General features: G+C 38.0%; 2 protein-coding genes across 2 annotated transcripts; both read right to left on the reverse strand.

The window, feature by feature from the left end:
- Positions 1-142: 142 nt before the first annotated feature.
- LOC117782784 (monocarboxylate transporter 10) lies at positions 143-11,773 on the reverse strand. The gene is made up of 3 exons (XM_034619822.1): positions 11,057-11,773; positions 396-2,305; positions 143-330 (listed from the first exon to the last, which is right to left on the reverse strand). Exons 2-3 carry the CDS (start codon positions 2,296-2,298, stop codon positions 176-178), a joined length of 2,058 nt encoding a protein of 685 aa, XP_034475713.1. The 5' UTR covers positions 2,299-2,305; positions 11,057-11,773; the 3' UTR covers positions 143-175.
- A 1,894-nt stretch (positions 11,774-13,667) lies between these two features.
- On the reverse strand, positions 13,668-15,118 carry LOC117785492 (ras-like GTP-binding protein Rho1). The gene is made up of 4 exons (XM_034623551.1): positions 14,894-15,118; positions 14,291-14,521; positions 14,016-14,227; positions 13,668-13,853 (listed from the first exon to the last, which is right to left on the reverse strand). Exons 1-3 carry the CDS (start codon positions 15,047-15,049, stop codon positions 14,033-14,035), a joined length of 582 nt encoding a protein of 193 aa, XP_034479442.1. The 5' UTR covers positions 15,050-15,118; the 3' UTR covers positions 13,668-13,853; positions 14,016-14,032.
- Between the last annotated feature and the right edge of the window lie 88 nt (positions 15,119-15,206).

Genomic DNA, 15,206 nt, shown 5'->3' on the forward strand with positions numbered 1-15,206 from the left:
ACAACAATTGTGTTATTGGCAATTAGTGTTAAACTAACCACTTAATAGAGCAAACACATCAATTTGGCTGTCGAAAGTGGCTAAAGTGGCGATACTCGTATCAGAAGACAATTACGACCGGCAAGCTTCCATTTGTCGAATATTTTTGTTGATGTTTTCTATTGATAACCGTTGATTAGGCCGCGGGTAGAGGCTCGTTCTGAGCATTGCGTCGCTTCTCCCGGTTCGATATGCAGGTCAGTGGATAGCAGAGGAAGCCCGACAGCAGGATTAGGCCACCAGCGAAGTAGAATGCCATATTGTAGCTCTTGGTCGCCGTATACAAAGCACCTGAGAAACATAGACAGTAAATCAGAAATTTGTATTGCAAGTTGTTTTCAGTAATTTGAACTCACCGGCAATGGGACTGCCAATGGTGGCAGCCAATCCTTGAAACAGCATAAGGAAACCAAAGGCATTGGTCAGCTTCTCCAGGCCAATCAGTTCGACGGCAATCAGAGATCGCAGCGCCGAGAAGCAGGCAATGCAAATGCCAAAGAGCACAGCGAATGCCCATTGGGTGGTGCTATCGATGACCACACCACTGAAGATTGTGGCCAAGCCACCAGCGGTGAGTGCCACATTGTTGAGCCACAGTGGCTTCACAGCGGGGAACGAGCTCAACGAACCGCACACAATCCTAGCAAGTGTATTGATCATGCCAATGCCCGAAATGATGGAGACGCCATCCTCTTTGGACATGCCCGCCTCGACAGCGCGATCCGTGAGGAAGGCGAAGGGCACAAAGAAGCCCATCATGGTCAGGAAACCGCTGAAGGCCAAACACATAAAGGCCGGTGACTTGAGCAGCGTGGTGTCCAACATGGTCGACAGTGTGCGACGCACTGCCTCCGGGCAGATGCGACAGCCCTTCTGCCGGTCCTCCAGCATGTCCCGCTTGGTGGGCAGACGTGTGACGGACATGTGATAGGCGAGCGATGTCTGCGACTGATACTGCGGTATGCGTGTGAGAGATCCCGTGAAGAAGATATCATCTCTGTACATGGGACGGGAAGAGGAGTGCGACTGGCCGTGATGATGGGCGGCATCGTTAGCAGCGCCAGCTGGACGCTTCGCCAGATCTTGTGGACGACGACCGGAGACTGTGTGACGACGTCCCTGAATGATAGATGGCTTGGCCTCCGTCTCCAACAGGTTATCGTTCTCGGCCTCCTCCTCGTTCTCACCCACGGTGGTCAGCTCCTTGTGCAGATTGAAGGTCAGCTGCTGGGGATCACCATTCGGAGTCGTTGGCTGCGATTTGCGTAGTTGCTTCAGCTCTGTTCCCTTGCTAGCCTGTCCCGATGGCCTGCGCTCCAGATTCATGCCCTTGAAGATCTCCGCCGCCGTGGGATAATGATTACGCTGCGACGCACCCATGTAGGTGTTGTGGGCCGAGTTGGGCATCGAGTAGGCGAAGCGTCCGTCGGGCAACGGTTTGGTGAATGCCGCCTGATGCAATTGTGGCGTTGGAGCCACTGTGTTTCCATGTCCATTCAGCTTGGTCTTCTCCTCGTCGACCACAGTGCCATCCTCGGTGACTCCCAGCGTAATGGGCTGAATAGGACGGAAGGCAAGGCCAAAGATAGCACAAGATAAGACCAACAATCCCTGTATAGCCAGCGTCGTCCGCCAGTCGGTCTTCTCGAGCAGCATGTTGGTCAGCGGGGCAAAGACAAAGGTGCCCACACCGGAGCCGCAGAGGGCAACACCTGTGGCCAAGGCACGAAACTTCTCAAAGTAGAAACCAATGATGACAACGGCCGGTATGTAGACCATGCAAAAGCCAATTCCTCCCATGATGCCATACACAAGGAAAAGGAATTCCACGCTGTTCGCAAAGTAGGACAGTCCAAAGCAAATGCCACCCAATATGGCACCCGCTATGGTCACCGGACGGAATCCAAATCGATTGGCCATTGCACTCACGAAGGGTCCGGCCATCAGATAACAACCGCTGAGCAGCGATGAGACCCACGACACATAGAACTTGCTCACATTGAACTCCTTTATGAGAGGCTCCTGTATGCTGGCCGAGCAGAAGACGATGCCATCGATGACCGTGCAGCAGAGGAAGGAGGCAACCATTACGACCCAAGCCCAGCCACTGTCCGGTGGCACAACCACAGCTGCCGTTTCAATCTCTTCCTCCACCTCCTCAGCCTCATTGAACTGTTCGAGCTTGTTATCCGGATGCTTGGACACCAGAGCATTTGCCGTTGGCAGCTCATCTTGGGATTTTGTTTGCTGTGTCGGCATTGCGGGGCTACAAAGGGAAAAGAAAAGAACAAAAAGTGTGAATTACAAAGTAATTAAAACCATTTATTTTTTATTTCTTATATTATTATGTGAACTTTGACCCCGAATATGACCGCCTTGCAAAACTCCGTCTTACTGCACGATCGCATTGTCTCAGCTACGTTGTGTGAAAATTTCTGCCTCGTAGGAATTATGGTTTGGGCTGTGAAATGATCAGTCAGTGAGTGAGTCAATGATTCAGTATAAAGAGTTTTATATAATTTTAATATATATTAAATATAATTGTATTATATTAATTAAACAGTCTAAGCAATTGAGTATTTGTTGTTCAAGAAAATAATATATGTTTTAATTAAAATGTAAATTACTTTGTATAAAAATTAAATTTATAACTGAAAAGATATAAAAGAGTTACAAACAATAGGTCTCTGCAATTGATCTAACAGTTGTCATGAGGATTACTAAGAATATTATGCAAATATTTATCAGCTGCAACTGTAGTTGTTTTGGCCTTCACTCGGCTCACACAAATTGCGCATACGCCCCCTCGAACGCAGCGCCACTTTCGGTTTCAATATTAATAATATTTACTATACGAGTATTATGTGTACAATACTATATTTATAATTGTCACGTGTGTGCTCTTTTACGTATTTATGCTGTATCTGTAGCTGTAGCTGTAGCTGTAGATGTATCTGTATCTGTATCTGTAGCTGTAGATGTATCTGTATCTTTATCTATAGCTAAGTATTTAACTGTGCTTAACTCTTGTTTATCTCAACGACGTCAATCGGCTTGTTCTATTTATGTGTGCATGTGTGTGTGTGTGTGTGTGTGGGTGGGTGGGTGTCAAACGTCAACGCCCTGCCCCACATCCCCCACCTCAATGGCAGTGCCAGGGCCAATGTCAAGCATAGAATAAAAACAATATTGACAACAACAACAACCACAACAGCCTACGTCAAAAGCTGCTTAAAAGAATTGCAAAAAATAGCAACAAATTAATGTATATTTTTTTCAAAAGTAATGAATAGAAATTTTTTAGCAGTTCCGTGACCAAGTTGCTCGTCAATTTCTTACATTTCCCATGGCAAAATTGTGTATGCTCGGCACATAGACGTATACATATGTATATATATATTATATAGTGTGTGTATGTGTTTGTTTTCACAGATTATTTTTTTTTCATTTTGTTTGTACCTGTTTCTTGTGGCTAACAAACTTTTGGCCTTGAGCCTCTTTTTCTATATATATTTTTTTGACTTTATCTAATCTGTTCTGGATCTGTGAATCCAACCTGCATGCATAACAGTCTAGTCAAATTGGCCATAAGCTGAAAGCCACTGCAATATTTTCTTGGACAGCTTTGTTTGGCTTACAATTTGTTTGTTCAACAAACACATTTCGTTCAGTCTCAAATAATAAAATGCTATAATGATAAAATGACTATATATCAAACACATATTAGATTATAAATGACTGGTCTATTCAAAAAAAATAAAATTAATAAAAGTTATATAAACAGAGATCTTATGTAGTGAGAGTTTAAGTACATTTATCATTCTTTTTTACGATCCCTTTAAAGCTAGTAAGCTTTGATAATATTAAGTAACTTTCCTGTGTACTTGAATTAAAACTACTATTTATGTATATATAAACAAACTATTTTAAATTTCAGAGAGATGAACTCTGGTTGTAACAAAAAAATAAATAGGCCTAATACTCGTAGACCTGGCACCAAAATCATGACAGAAACAAATCCACATAATCTATGGGTATCTATATAAAGTTACATACTTGTATTTCGTATCTGTCTGTAGATAACAAAATACACTAAATCCACAAATTGCGGGAAGATTTATGATTCCAGGGATTTGCTTTATATAAAAATTAACATGCACTTAATAAACCAGATTGTTAGCCAACATTTATGGATACGCATGATTTTTCCCCGTGAAGCTTTATTAAAAAAAAATGTAATGTGGTTTAGGTACACTTTGTTTCCAAGTGAATTTTGGATTTTAGTGCCTGGCAACTTGGAGCAGTAAAACTTTAGAGGGCTGACGATTAAGTGTTGATTAGTACATTGTAAATAGTTTATTATCTGCCGAAAAGTAGCTAATAAACCAAGTATAGAAAAATACAATAAAGCTTTTGGGGGACAGTGGCATAAATCAATTAATTTGTGGAGATTTGCTTAGCCAAGGTCTATTGTAGATAAGAGGAGCTTTGCAATGGATTTGTCGGTCTATCAGTGCCATCTACCAGATAATATAATAAACTCCCGAGTTAACCGCACACTTGGCAACTCACTTGGCATGTGACTACTTTTAGCTCCGATGTTTTGATAATTTGATTTCCTTGATTATTGGAATTTTGGAACCGTTGACAGTTTATGAAATGCCATAAATAAGGCAATGGTCTAGGGGTCTATATGGTCGCATAGCTTGTTAAAAATTACTTTAAGATTGGCGACACTCCGACACACACATACACACATACGTGTACAAAACCCTTTACACGTTTTGTTTATTATGCAACGTTATTATTATTATTACTGCTCGTATTATTATAGACGACTCAAAGTGGTCTCGTATTTCACGATTGCTTTTATGTCCCAAATGGCCAAATCAGACGACAGTAGGAAATGGCTCAGCACATTGCACAGTACAATACAAGAAGCCGGTCAAGTGCTTCTGCTTCGGTCCGTACTCTTAACTGACTTGCAGCTATCCCAGTACTATAAATAGACCTAGACCCGTTGTCAACTTGTTGAACGAAATCGAACCATTTTGTTTTTTGCACCAAGTACAACTTGCGACTGTCGACTTGCGGAATGCGAATTGTGAGGACGCGCCCAGTGCCAAGATTCAGACAGTTGGCGTTTCTACTCTATTCGCATTCTCGAACTTGTTATATACCCTTTAATCATAAAAAAAAACACAATATACGCTTTTACATTTGTTTTTTTAAGAATGGGTATTGTATACCTAAGTTACTTTAAAATATATGTGAGGGACCGACAATTTTTTTAAAAAAAATACAAAGTAGCATATGAAAATTCAAATAAATATTAAAAATAACTGTGAGTTGCTTAAAAATTAAATTTAAATCATAAATCTTTGTTAATTTCGAGTTTATATAATGAGGCAAATAAGTAATATTCAAATATACTTCAGAAAATAAATATTTTTTTTAAAAAATTACAATGTCGTAAAAGACAATTTATTTAAAAATTAAAAATAACTGTTAGTTGTTAAAAAATGAAATAAAATTCATAAGTCTTTGTTAATTTAGAAATGATCAATTTAGAGATTTCAGATAAAAGTCGAAAAGTATTGTTATTGATTGATTCATTAAAGTAAAAAATGAAAAATATTGTTAATGATTTATTAAGGTTCTTGAACAGTTATTTGTTTAATTCGTTCTTATTGTCTGCTCTAGGCTTACTTATTGTCATTTATAATTTTTTGAAGAATGTTGTCATACAAATTCAATAATATTTACATAACAAACACATAAGTTACAGGGCATCTGTTAGTCGCATGCTCGAATTTGTTCATTATTTACTTTGCTTTGCCCCTGGGCACATTTATAGTATGTCATATATGGAAGTTGTGCTCGTATTATGTGGCATGGAGCTGTTATCCTTAGACTGTTTGTAAGCTAATCTCGCTGTGTGCAAACAGCAGCGCCCATCCATCATCTGCCCCTCATCTTTCCCCTCATGTCTAGGCGAGAAGGCTACCGAACAGTTGTGAGCGCCAATTGGCGGCTGTTGACGGCTCTTAAATTGATGTCTGACGATTGAATTAATAAATGTTATAGGTAAACACATATGGTCATAGATGTACAGAAAGACAGACAGACAGACATAGGCAGAGGGACATAGGCAGAGGGACATAGGCAGAGGGACAGTGGGACAGTGGGACAGATGGACAGCGTGTCGCCTCGCAGACATTCTCAAGTTGTTCTTCCTGTGGCTGGTATTTCCTTTTAGCATATCTATGCATATGTATTCATATGTATCTGTAGCTGTAAGTGCAGCTGTAATTGTATCTGTAAGTGCCTGTGTATGTATCTTATTTATAGCATACAAACTTGTGCGTCCGTTTGTCTCTTGCGTCCCTTTTCCCATATTTGTCTCCTTGTCTTTTCACAAGCAAACACGAAACACTCAAGTATGTTGTTGTTTTGTGTGTGTGTGTGTGTGTGTTTTTGTTTGCGACTGTCAGCGCCACAATTTGTAGCTACATGTGCAGCAATCATTAAACGACTCTCTGCCCAAAATATTAATTAGCTTAAATGTGGGCTAAACATTGGAACTCCAACCTGTTGGCTGTCACCAAATAAGGCCGCTTATTGTCCCACTCGGCGAATAAGCATAACAACCAGCCATAATTGCTTTTGGCCTAATCGAATTGCCACTGAGTATGCGCCACTTGAAAACCTCCAGTTGTCCCAAATTTTCGAAACACTTTAAACAACTGTCTCTCTGTTACTCGCATTTAGTTGTTCGCATGCTCTCAAGTTCATTGAACGGCCTTTCACCCAGACCAAGACCTGTGTGCACAGTCACGACTCTGAATCATACAACAGACAGTCCAAAAGTTGCGCATGCGCAACACAAGTTCAACAGAAGGAACCACATTTCCATCAGTTTAGCAGTTTCAGAGTTTCACAGTTTAGCGGTGCCATGTGGCTTTGACCCTCAGCTCAGCAATCAAGATTAAATCGAACATGAAAGTCATAAATAGGTAGTTGCTCAATTCTCAATAGTCTTTATTCCACTTTTATCTGTACGATCTAGATTCCACGCGATCGGGTCTAACGATTTTCCTGATACTTTGAATGATAGGTTAAAAAATTTTAATCATTTTCAAATCAGTCTCAATCAAACTATGAATATATGTGCTTGTGATTATAATCAGATTAACCTATCTTATAATTGACATAGAAACAATTGCGAGCAATTAATTGGTAAATAAGTTTTGAAAGAGTTTAATTATTTCTTGGTTCTTTCATTGTTTCAATCTGGCACAGATATGTGTCCTATATAATTACTCAAACTGTACTTATCAGTGAATTACTATATCATATAGCTGTCATAGGAATGATTGATTAGAGAAGACAACAAGTTACATATTTGTATCTTCAACTTTCATTGTTTCTTTTATGCCAATAAAGAGGAAATAACTGTATAGCTAAGAAGATAATTTAATAATATAGATAAGATATGTATTTTTAATTTCCTGAATCTTTGAACCCATAAAGTTATGACTTACATATATCATTTTATTACATCTTTTGTCATAAAGAATAGGATAATATATTGTTTAAGTATTCATGTAGGATATATTTTTCTTTCTTCATTTTTGATATACTTATTTTATATGTAGATTGTTTATATGCTCTATATGTATGCCATATGTACAGAGTATATGCGGGACGCACTTTATCAGCTATGGTTTTTTCTTGTTCTTGTACTTATTGTTGTTGTTGTTGGCACTATCGGCATGAACAAAGGCACGTCAACTGTGTGATGGCAGTGCCAGTGTTAATGAACAATTAGTGGAGCGATCAATGGTCGCCGGCCATAGGCAATAGCTGTATCTCGAACCCGAACCCGAACCCTAACCCGATCTCAAGCTCGAACCCGAACCCACAAAATGAAATCCCGAGCAGAGAGTCGCATTTGTCTTTGTCGGAAGTGGAGCATGCGATTCCAAATCAATTAACATGTTGAAATTATGGAAAATACAACTAAAGTCGCACAATTATTGATGATGCATTTCAAAAGGCGATGGCACAATAGAATCATAATACTGATTTATATGATTTATGACATGTGTGTGTGTGTGTGTGAGTGTGTGTTGTGTGTGTGTGTGGCATATGTAAATTGATTATTTATTGGGTTATCTGCACGTGCCAGTAGTCAGGCGCTAGTTGAAAACTATAAATGCTATAAATATAGCTACAGCAACTGAACTGAGATACAGATACAAATACAAATACGAGCTGTGTACATTGTTGACCCCCAAGCGTTGACATTGGCGCCAAAATGCTTTCGAATTTTATATGTACGAATCTGATAAGAAATGCGCACAGAAAACAAAAACAAAAACAAGCTGCAATTGCATTTGAAAACTGACTGCGAACTTATCAATTTAATACAGCTCAGTTCAGCTCAACTTAATCCAGATTCTGATTTGCTTTAATCAACTGCAAATATGTAAATATTTACTAGCTGATTAACGCTTTTGCTTTGTGCTAAAGTGGAAAGATTTTTCGTGCTCAATTTGAAAAAGGTTCCACACGCAAATGCAACCAGGCAAAACCAGCAAAATAAAAAAAAGAGACCTCAAAAAAACCGCAAGAATTTTAAAGTAAGAAACAAAAAAAAAAAGAAATCTCAGTTATTTGGCAATGACTGACCGTCATACAGACTGACTGTCAGTCTCACTGTGTGAAGGCATTGTAAGTGCGCAAAACATGTTTAATGCATATAAATAATAATTAAATTCAATATATATTTATTTATACATATATTCCACTTGCTGCTTAGCCTGATTTCTGTTTTGCTTTTGTTTTTATTTTTCGTTTTTTTTTTCGTTTTTTTTTTTTGGTTAGATTTCTATTCTCATAATTTGCTTTTAATTAATGAAACCCAAGCCAGTCAAAATATTTACGAACATGCCACAGTATTTGCTTAAAATGTAATTAGGCCTTGCCAATTGGGTCATCGGCATCTGATTCAGTTTCAGACACAGATTCTCAGTCTCAGATACAATGCCAACGTCATCTAAGACTATTCTTGCAGTTCTAATGCTTCTTTGACGACAAAACAATCGTCACATTATCTATTTGTTTGTAAATGTGAAGTGAAAAATGTTTTATGTACAATTTGGTGACAATTCTTTAAGCTGAATATCTATTTATCTATATAATAAATTTATATTCTACATTCATCTATATCCTACTTCTTTCTTTTCATACACATACGTTACTTTTATATGATCCAAACTAATTTATAATACTAATACTCCTGAAAATAACATAATTATGTCAACACTGAAAAAGAAGACCAACTTCTAAAATTTATTTTTTCTTAAAATAAGACCATTTCAAGACCACATTACTAATACTAAGAATATTAATCTAAAAAATCAAAGTTCTTAATGCCAGAATAAAAATCGTAACTTCTTAGGAAAGTATAAATATAAATAAATAGTGGACTCGTGGCGCTCTGGTTAGAGAAACCACTTCAGTTGTTGTGAAAGTTCGAATCCTTCTCCGCAACAGAGTAAAATAACATTTACAAAATTACCAAAAAATGGAATAAAATGTGTACATATCAAATTTTATAAAAACAATAGAAAATTATAAATTTAGAAATAATTTTGATTTTTTTATTTTTTGATTTTAATTTTAAGAACATTTATTTTTAAAATAAGAACTTGGTCTTATTTGAAATGTTCTTAAGACCAAGATGTGTTTTCTTAATTTAAGAATGTGTATTCTCGACGCATTTTTTAGATCAAACTTCTTAGTTTAGAGACTAAAATCTTGATTTAAGAACACTTTAGCTGAGTAAAGTGTATTTTAGAGTCGTTCATACCCAAAATGATCATGAGTTATGCAAATGAAGTGTGCAAGATATCAAATGAACAGTTTAGCTCAGAGTTAACCGGTTGGGGGCGTGTGGGATATGCAAAACTGACGCCAAAGATCAAAGGAAAAGAAAAAGAAAAAAGGCCTTGAACAAATGTCAAAATCTGTTACCACTTTTGATATGTTTTCAATAAGTGAGTCACCCAAGTTTTCAGTTGTTGTTATCGATACAACAACAAGGGTGTGTCGCCTTTTCTATTTTCGTTAAACTTTTGTTTTTTGTTTATTTTTGCCAAAAATAAAAACACCATAATTTTCGAAACAATTTCGTAGTTTCCTCTTTCGGCGAATTTGCATGGTAATTGTGTGTGCAATTAAGATAAAAGGTAAATTGCTAGTGGAATGGGCGTGGACTCTTTGGTTCTTTGAGCTACATTTACATAACTGACAGATATAGAGACAGAGACAGGTATGAGAATTGTATCTGTATCTGTAATTTTTAAGTGCAGGCTTATTATCGATCTACTCGTATTCTTAAGCTGATTTTCTTCCGTTGCCGCTCAAGTTCAGGGGAGAAAACGGAAAACAGCAAACAACATCGAAACAACGTCAAAACAAAGTCAGCAAAAAAAATATATATACATAAAAAAAACATGCACACCCATAAAAGGTGCTCGAAAGCCGTTTACGTGTTAACGTGTTTCTGGTTCCTGATTCCTGGTATTGGCATGATGAGTCTTCAGGCAATTGCTAAAGTCGGCATCGCTTTTCTCTTCTCCTGCCACATAAAAAATATTTTTAAAAAAAAATGACTGGCGCGACGTGCAGAGCTGCAAGTTAGAACATTAAAATTGTGACTAAGTTCCTGGCCGGTGCACGGACGGAGTCGCAATTGGAGTTGGCGGCAGATGTTGTTGTAGGTTTTTTTTTTTACTTAGCCAAAAAAAACTCGTTTTGGCCCGGCCAAGACGGCAAGGGAGACAGGGGCTAGAGGACGGGGCGCGGTCATGTGACAGCGGCATAAGGCCAGCTCTATAGCCATTCATCTGTAGCCATAGCTACGTGGTATCTGCGTGTCTGTTGACGTGTTTGCATGTATGTGTGCTTGTGTGTGTGTGTGTGTGTGTGTTGGCCCTCTTGTGCTTACCTTTATGTTGGTTTGTTGTGTCTGCTGTGTTGCAGCTTTCAATTTGTTGGCAGTGTGACTATTTATTTTTATTTGAAATTTTTGTTTAAAATTGGAACCTGCCCGCAGTATTTAAGCATTCACTGCGTTTGGTTTTTGGGCTATTTCTGGTTCCCGGTCGCTCGTGGGCAGCGTAAAGAATTTCTTATGTGAGAAAGCGAAAGCAACGTACGAACGCAGCAAGAAACAAAAATCGAAAGTTAACTGTATAAAAAAAAGCGCAAATTTAGAAACTGAACCGAACTGTTGAATGTGTTCACATCGACGAAGAACGAACACGCTTATAAATACTTCTAGTATATGTATCTGTATCTGATTATCTGTAGCGGTTTAGCAGCTGTTCGTACGATTTAAATATGTATGCGTCTGTCCATATATATGTATATGTTCATATATTTCTTAAATTGTCTAAGTATATGCGATTACATATGTACATATGTGGAGCATATGAAATGTGTGACCTGCCTCCGTACGCAAAAGGCACGCGTTTCAAAAATTCGTTCTGATTCGTATTATACAAGTACTCGTAAATATTGATGTGTATATTTATTCTGTTATTTTGTGTTGTTGTTGTTTCGAGCGCTTAGCGGCGCTTGAGTTTTTTATTGATCGCGCGCTTACCGACCGATCCGAACGACTGACTAAAGATAACTAAAGGGAAATGGAAATGTGTTGGCAGTATAAACCACAAAGCAGACAGCAGCAACAGCAACAGAAATACAACGACAGCAGCAACGGCAGCAGCGGCAGCACCAACAACAGCAACGTTCCAGGCAGCACACACACAGTACGAAGGCAGAAGGCAGCCTCGCAATACAGAGGCACCTCTCCACGAGAACTGAAAATACACACACACACACGCATGGTCATTTGGCGCGCCTGTATTTGTATTTACTGTTTGCTTGTATGCGTGTTTGTATTTGACTTCGTAGTGGTGTTGTTGCTCGTTCTTGTAAACGCACATTATTATCAGACATCGAAACGACTTCACGTACTGCTGGCCGACCCCCTCCACCCTCCAAACACTTCTTCACCCTTTCGTTATCGTTCATTCAGCGTCGTGAATGAAAATGAAATAACGACAACAAAAATAAAAGCAGCAGCCATGGCTGAGAGACAACAAGAACAAGAAAAACTACAACAACAACCGGCAAACCTACAAAAATATGGCGCGCTGCCAGTCAAAGACTGTGCGCATGTGTGAGCGTGACTGCAGTAATACATGATTGTTGGTGTGTGAGAATGCGTGCGTGTGTATGTGTTTAGTAAGCAGCCGATACTTGCTCATGCCAACTTACTAAGAGAGCAAACATACAAGAGCAAGCTCTCGCTCTCTCTTGCTGGCTCTCACTCTCTATTGCTCCCAACTGGTAGCTTAATTTGACATGTGCCACTCTTTTGCAGTTGTCGCCTTCGCCTTTGCCTTCGCCATCGATTTCGCCTTTTACTCGCCAGACAAAATGGCCACACACACAAACATATTGTACGTATACGCAATACGATTTCGATTACGATACCGATAGCGATACAGTTAAAAGAGTTTTTGTTTGTGCTCTTTGATGCTTTGGGAGTAGTAATCTTGCTGGAACTTTGTTGGCTACTTATTTTTGTGTGTTCTTTTTCTTAAATTCGAATCGTTATTTGGATAGCAGGCGTGTTTGCCCGTTTATGTTTGTATTTGTATTGGTAATTATGCTCTTTTTAATGTGTCTGCTGTGTGGTATTTATATTCTGTGGTGTGTGCTGTGTGTTTTGGCTTTTTCCACTCACAAGACTCTTTGAATGAGATTCATTCACGTTTCTGGGTAATGACAGAATAAGGTAAATAAAAGTAACACTTCGCTGTAGTTTATCTCTTGTTTTATTTTGATTTAAACAGGTAACCGGCATATTCCTACACACACACACGTGCACTCATGTGTGTAATAACTGGAAATTGTTGCGCGAAATTACGAAATAAACTAATCCAATAAGTGTTTGCAACATATTCACTCGTTGGTTAGCATGATTAGACAAAAGGCATCAGAAAAACGCAAATCATTCAAATATGAATTCATTAAGCGTACTATGAACTTCAAATGATACAGAGCACAAATTCGAATTTCGAAGCCCATATGAAACAAAGAACTTTACCATAAAAGAGCGCTAACTTTGAATTATGCTTATCGCATGACATACTTTTAATTTGCTTTTTGGGGAAGTTCTGGAAAGTTCAGCGATATAATGTTATCGTGTACAGTGAATACTCATATTCGTATGTACTACTATTTTGTAGAAATTTTTTAAAGTTCTTAGTAGTAAGCAAATATATTGGTTTAGATTTGACTGTAAACCCTCATAACATTTAATTGGAGAACTAGAAGCGTGTGATTTAATTATTAAGCACTGAAGAGACGAGCCGGCATATATTTTTACTAATGAATAAATTTGTAGAATTTCCATATTGAATTTAGCACGTGATTGAGCTGAGTGCAAAAAGCATATCAACTTGTTAAATATTTGATAAACCGAAAAGAGAGCAACAACAAAAACGTTTTAGCTGCAATCACAAATTCCAAAAGTTTGTCGTCAATTATTACTCATATTAATATGCTTTTTAGATAAGCATATTTTAATTTATTTTCAGGGCTGCTGCGAAAACCCTTCGGTATTACAGAACTCAAACGAGTATTTCATAAAAGTTCAACTGTAGTTATCCAATATTAATCATTTTTCCATGGCCAATTTGACTCACTTAGGTAGTTTTCCATTGTCCAATCTAAAAATAAAATGTTTGGATTTTAATTTTTGATTTATTGGCTATGCGAAAAAATTGATAACATATTAATTGGATGAGAAGGTTACGTATTTATTCTAGCCAATAGATAATAAAATGAATGGTACCAATATGATTTATTCGATTTTAGGAATATTTATGTACCTTAAACATCTAGAAGTTTAAAGTATTGCACATTTCCTTTTCTTTTTCTTCTTGTTGACCTGTAGGGAGGCTCTGGTGGCGGTTTCAAAGACTTCCCGTACACCTTCTTGCATCTTGGCGGAGCATTCGAGATATGCAAAGGCATTGACAATTTCGGCCATTGTCATACCCTCTTCTGTTCTAACAGGTTGTTGTTTAACCATCGACAGTTCCTGTGAATAATTTGACTTTTTTATTTCTGTATGGTTAGAAATTTCGTTTCTTTCATGACTTGCCTTTATGGTGTCAGGATCATAGCGCAGGTCGCGTTTATTGCCAACCAAAATAATGGGAACATTAGGACAGAAATGCTTCACTTCTGGTATCCATTTGTCTTGAATATTTTCCAAAGAGTCGGGCAGATCGATTGAGAAGCACATAACTATAACATCGGTATCAGGATAGCTTAATAATCGCAAGCGATCGTAATCCTCCTGTCCAGCAGTATCCCATAATGCTAGTTCCACCTTGAATATAAGAAAAATCAATTTATCAACTTATTAAATGTACATAACATATACGTAAATATAATTATTGTATTAGCATGAACTACTTATTGAACAAGCACTTGAAAAGATAACTACATCTCAGGAAAACAAAGGCGAATAAGAAAGCAACATCAATATGAATCATGAGTAAGCATTTCTAGTCTTGAGAAAAACGGGGTCCCACCCTGGCAAAAGCACTAAAATAAGATGTGTACTAAATATATCTATACGCGAATGTGAAGAAATACTCGTACATAAATAAGAATGTAATTGTCTGTGCATATTTACTGTATGCCTCATGCAACAATATAGGCGTAGTTGAACAAGTAATGAGCAATTGGCGGGACTTACCTGTGATCCTTCAACCTCAACATCCGCCACATATGTTTCGAAAACCGTGGGCACATAATCCAAAGGGAAATTATCTTTACAAAATACCGTTAACAGACAAGTCTTGCCACATGCACCATCGCCCACTAATACCAGTTTTTTGCGAATAGAAGGCATTACTCAATTATCAATAATTTTTAAAAGACTTAACAGCGAAATTGAGGAGCACTCGATATTTAAATGGCTTATGGCCAGGGAACTATGCGATTGATCGCTGAATGTGCCTTTGTGAAATGTACTTTGTTTGTTTATAAATTTAACTGCGCTACTGAGA

This window comes from Drosophila innubila (genome assembly GCF_004354385.1).
Source record: "Drosophila innubila isolate TH190305 chromosome 2R unlocalized genomic scaffold, UK_Dinn_1.0 1_C_2R, whole genome shotgun sequence".
NCBI lineage: Eukaryota > Metazoa > Arthropoda > Insecta > Diptera > Drosophilidae > Drosophila > Drosophila innubila.

Coding starts and splice junctions, on each gene's coding strand:
- LOC117782784 (XM_034619822.1), bottom strand. CDS start 2,298: ATGCCGACACAGCAAACAAAATCCCAAGATGAGCTGCCAACGGCAAAT. Junction 331..395: donor CATTGGCAGTCCCATTGCCG/GTGAGTTCAAAT, acceptor TATGTTTCTCAG/GTGCTTTGTATACGGCGACC.
- LOC117785492 (XM_034623551.1), bottom strand. CDS start 15,049: ATGCCTTCTATTCGCAAAAAACTGGTATTAGTGGGCGATGGTGCATGT. Junction 14,522..14,893: donor TTGAGGTTGAAGGATCACAG/GTAAGTCCCGCC, acceptor CTTATATTCAAG/GTGGAACTAGCATTATGGGA. Junction 14,228..14,290: donor ATGATCCTGACACCATAAAG/GCAAGTCATGAA, acceptor AATTATTCACAG/GAACTGTCGATGGTTAAACA.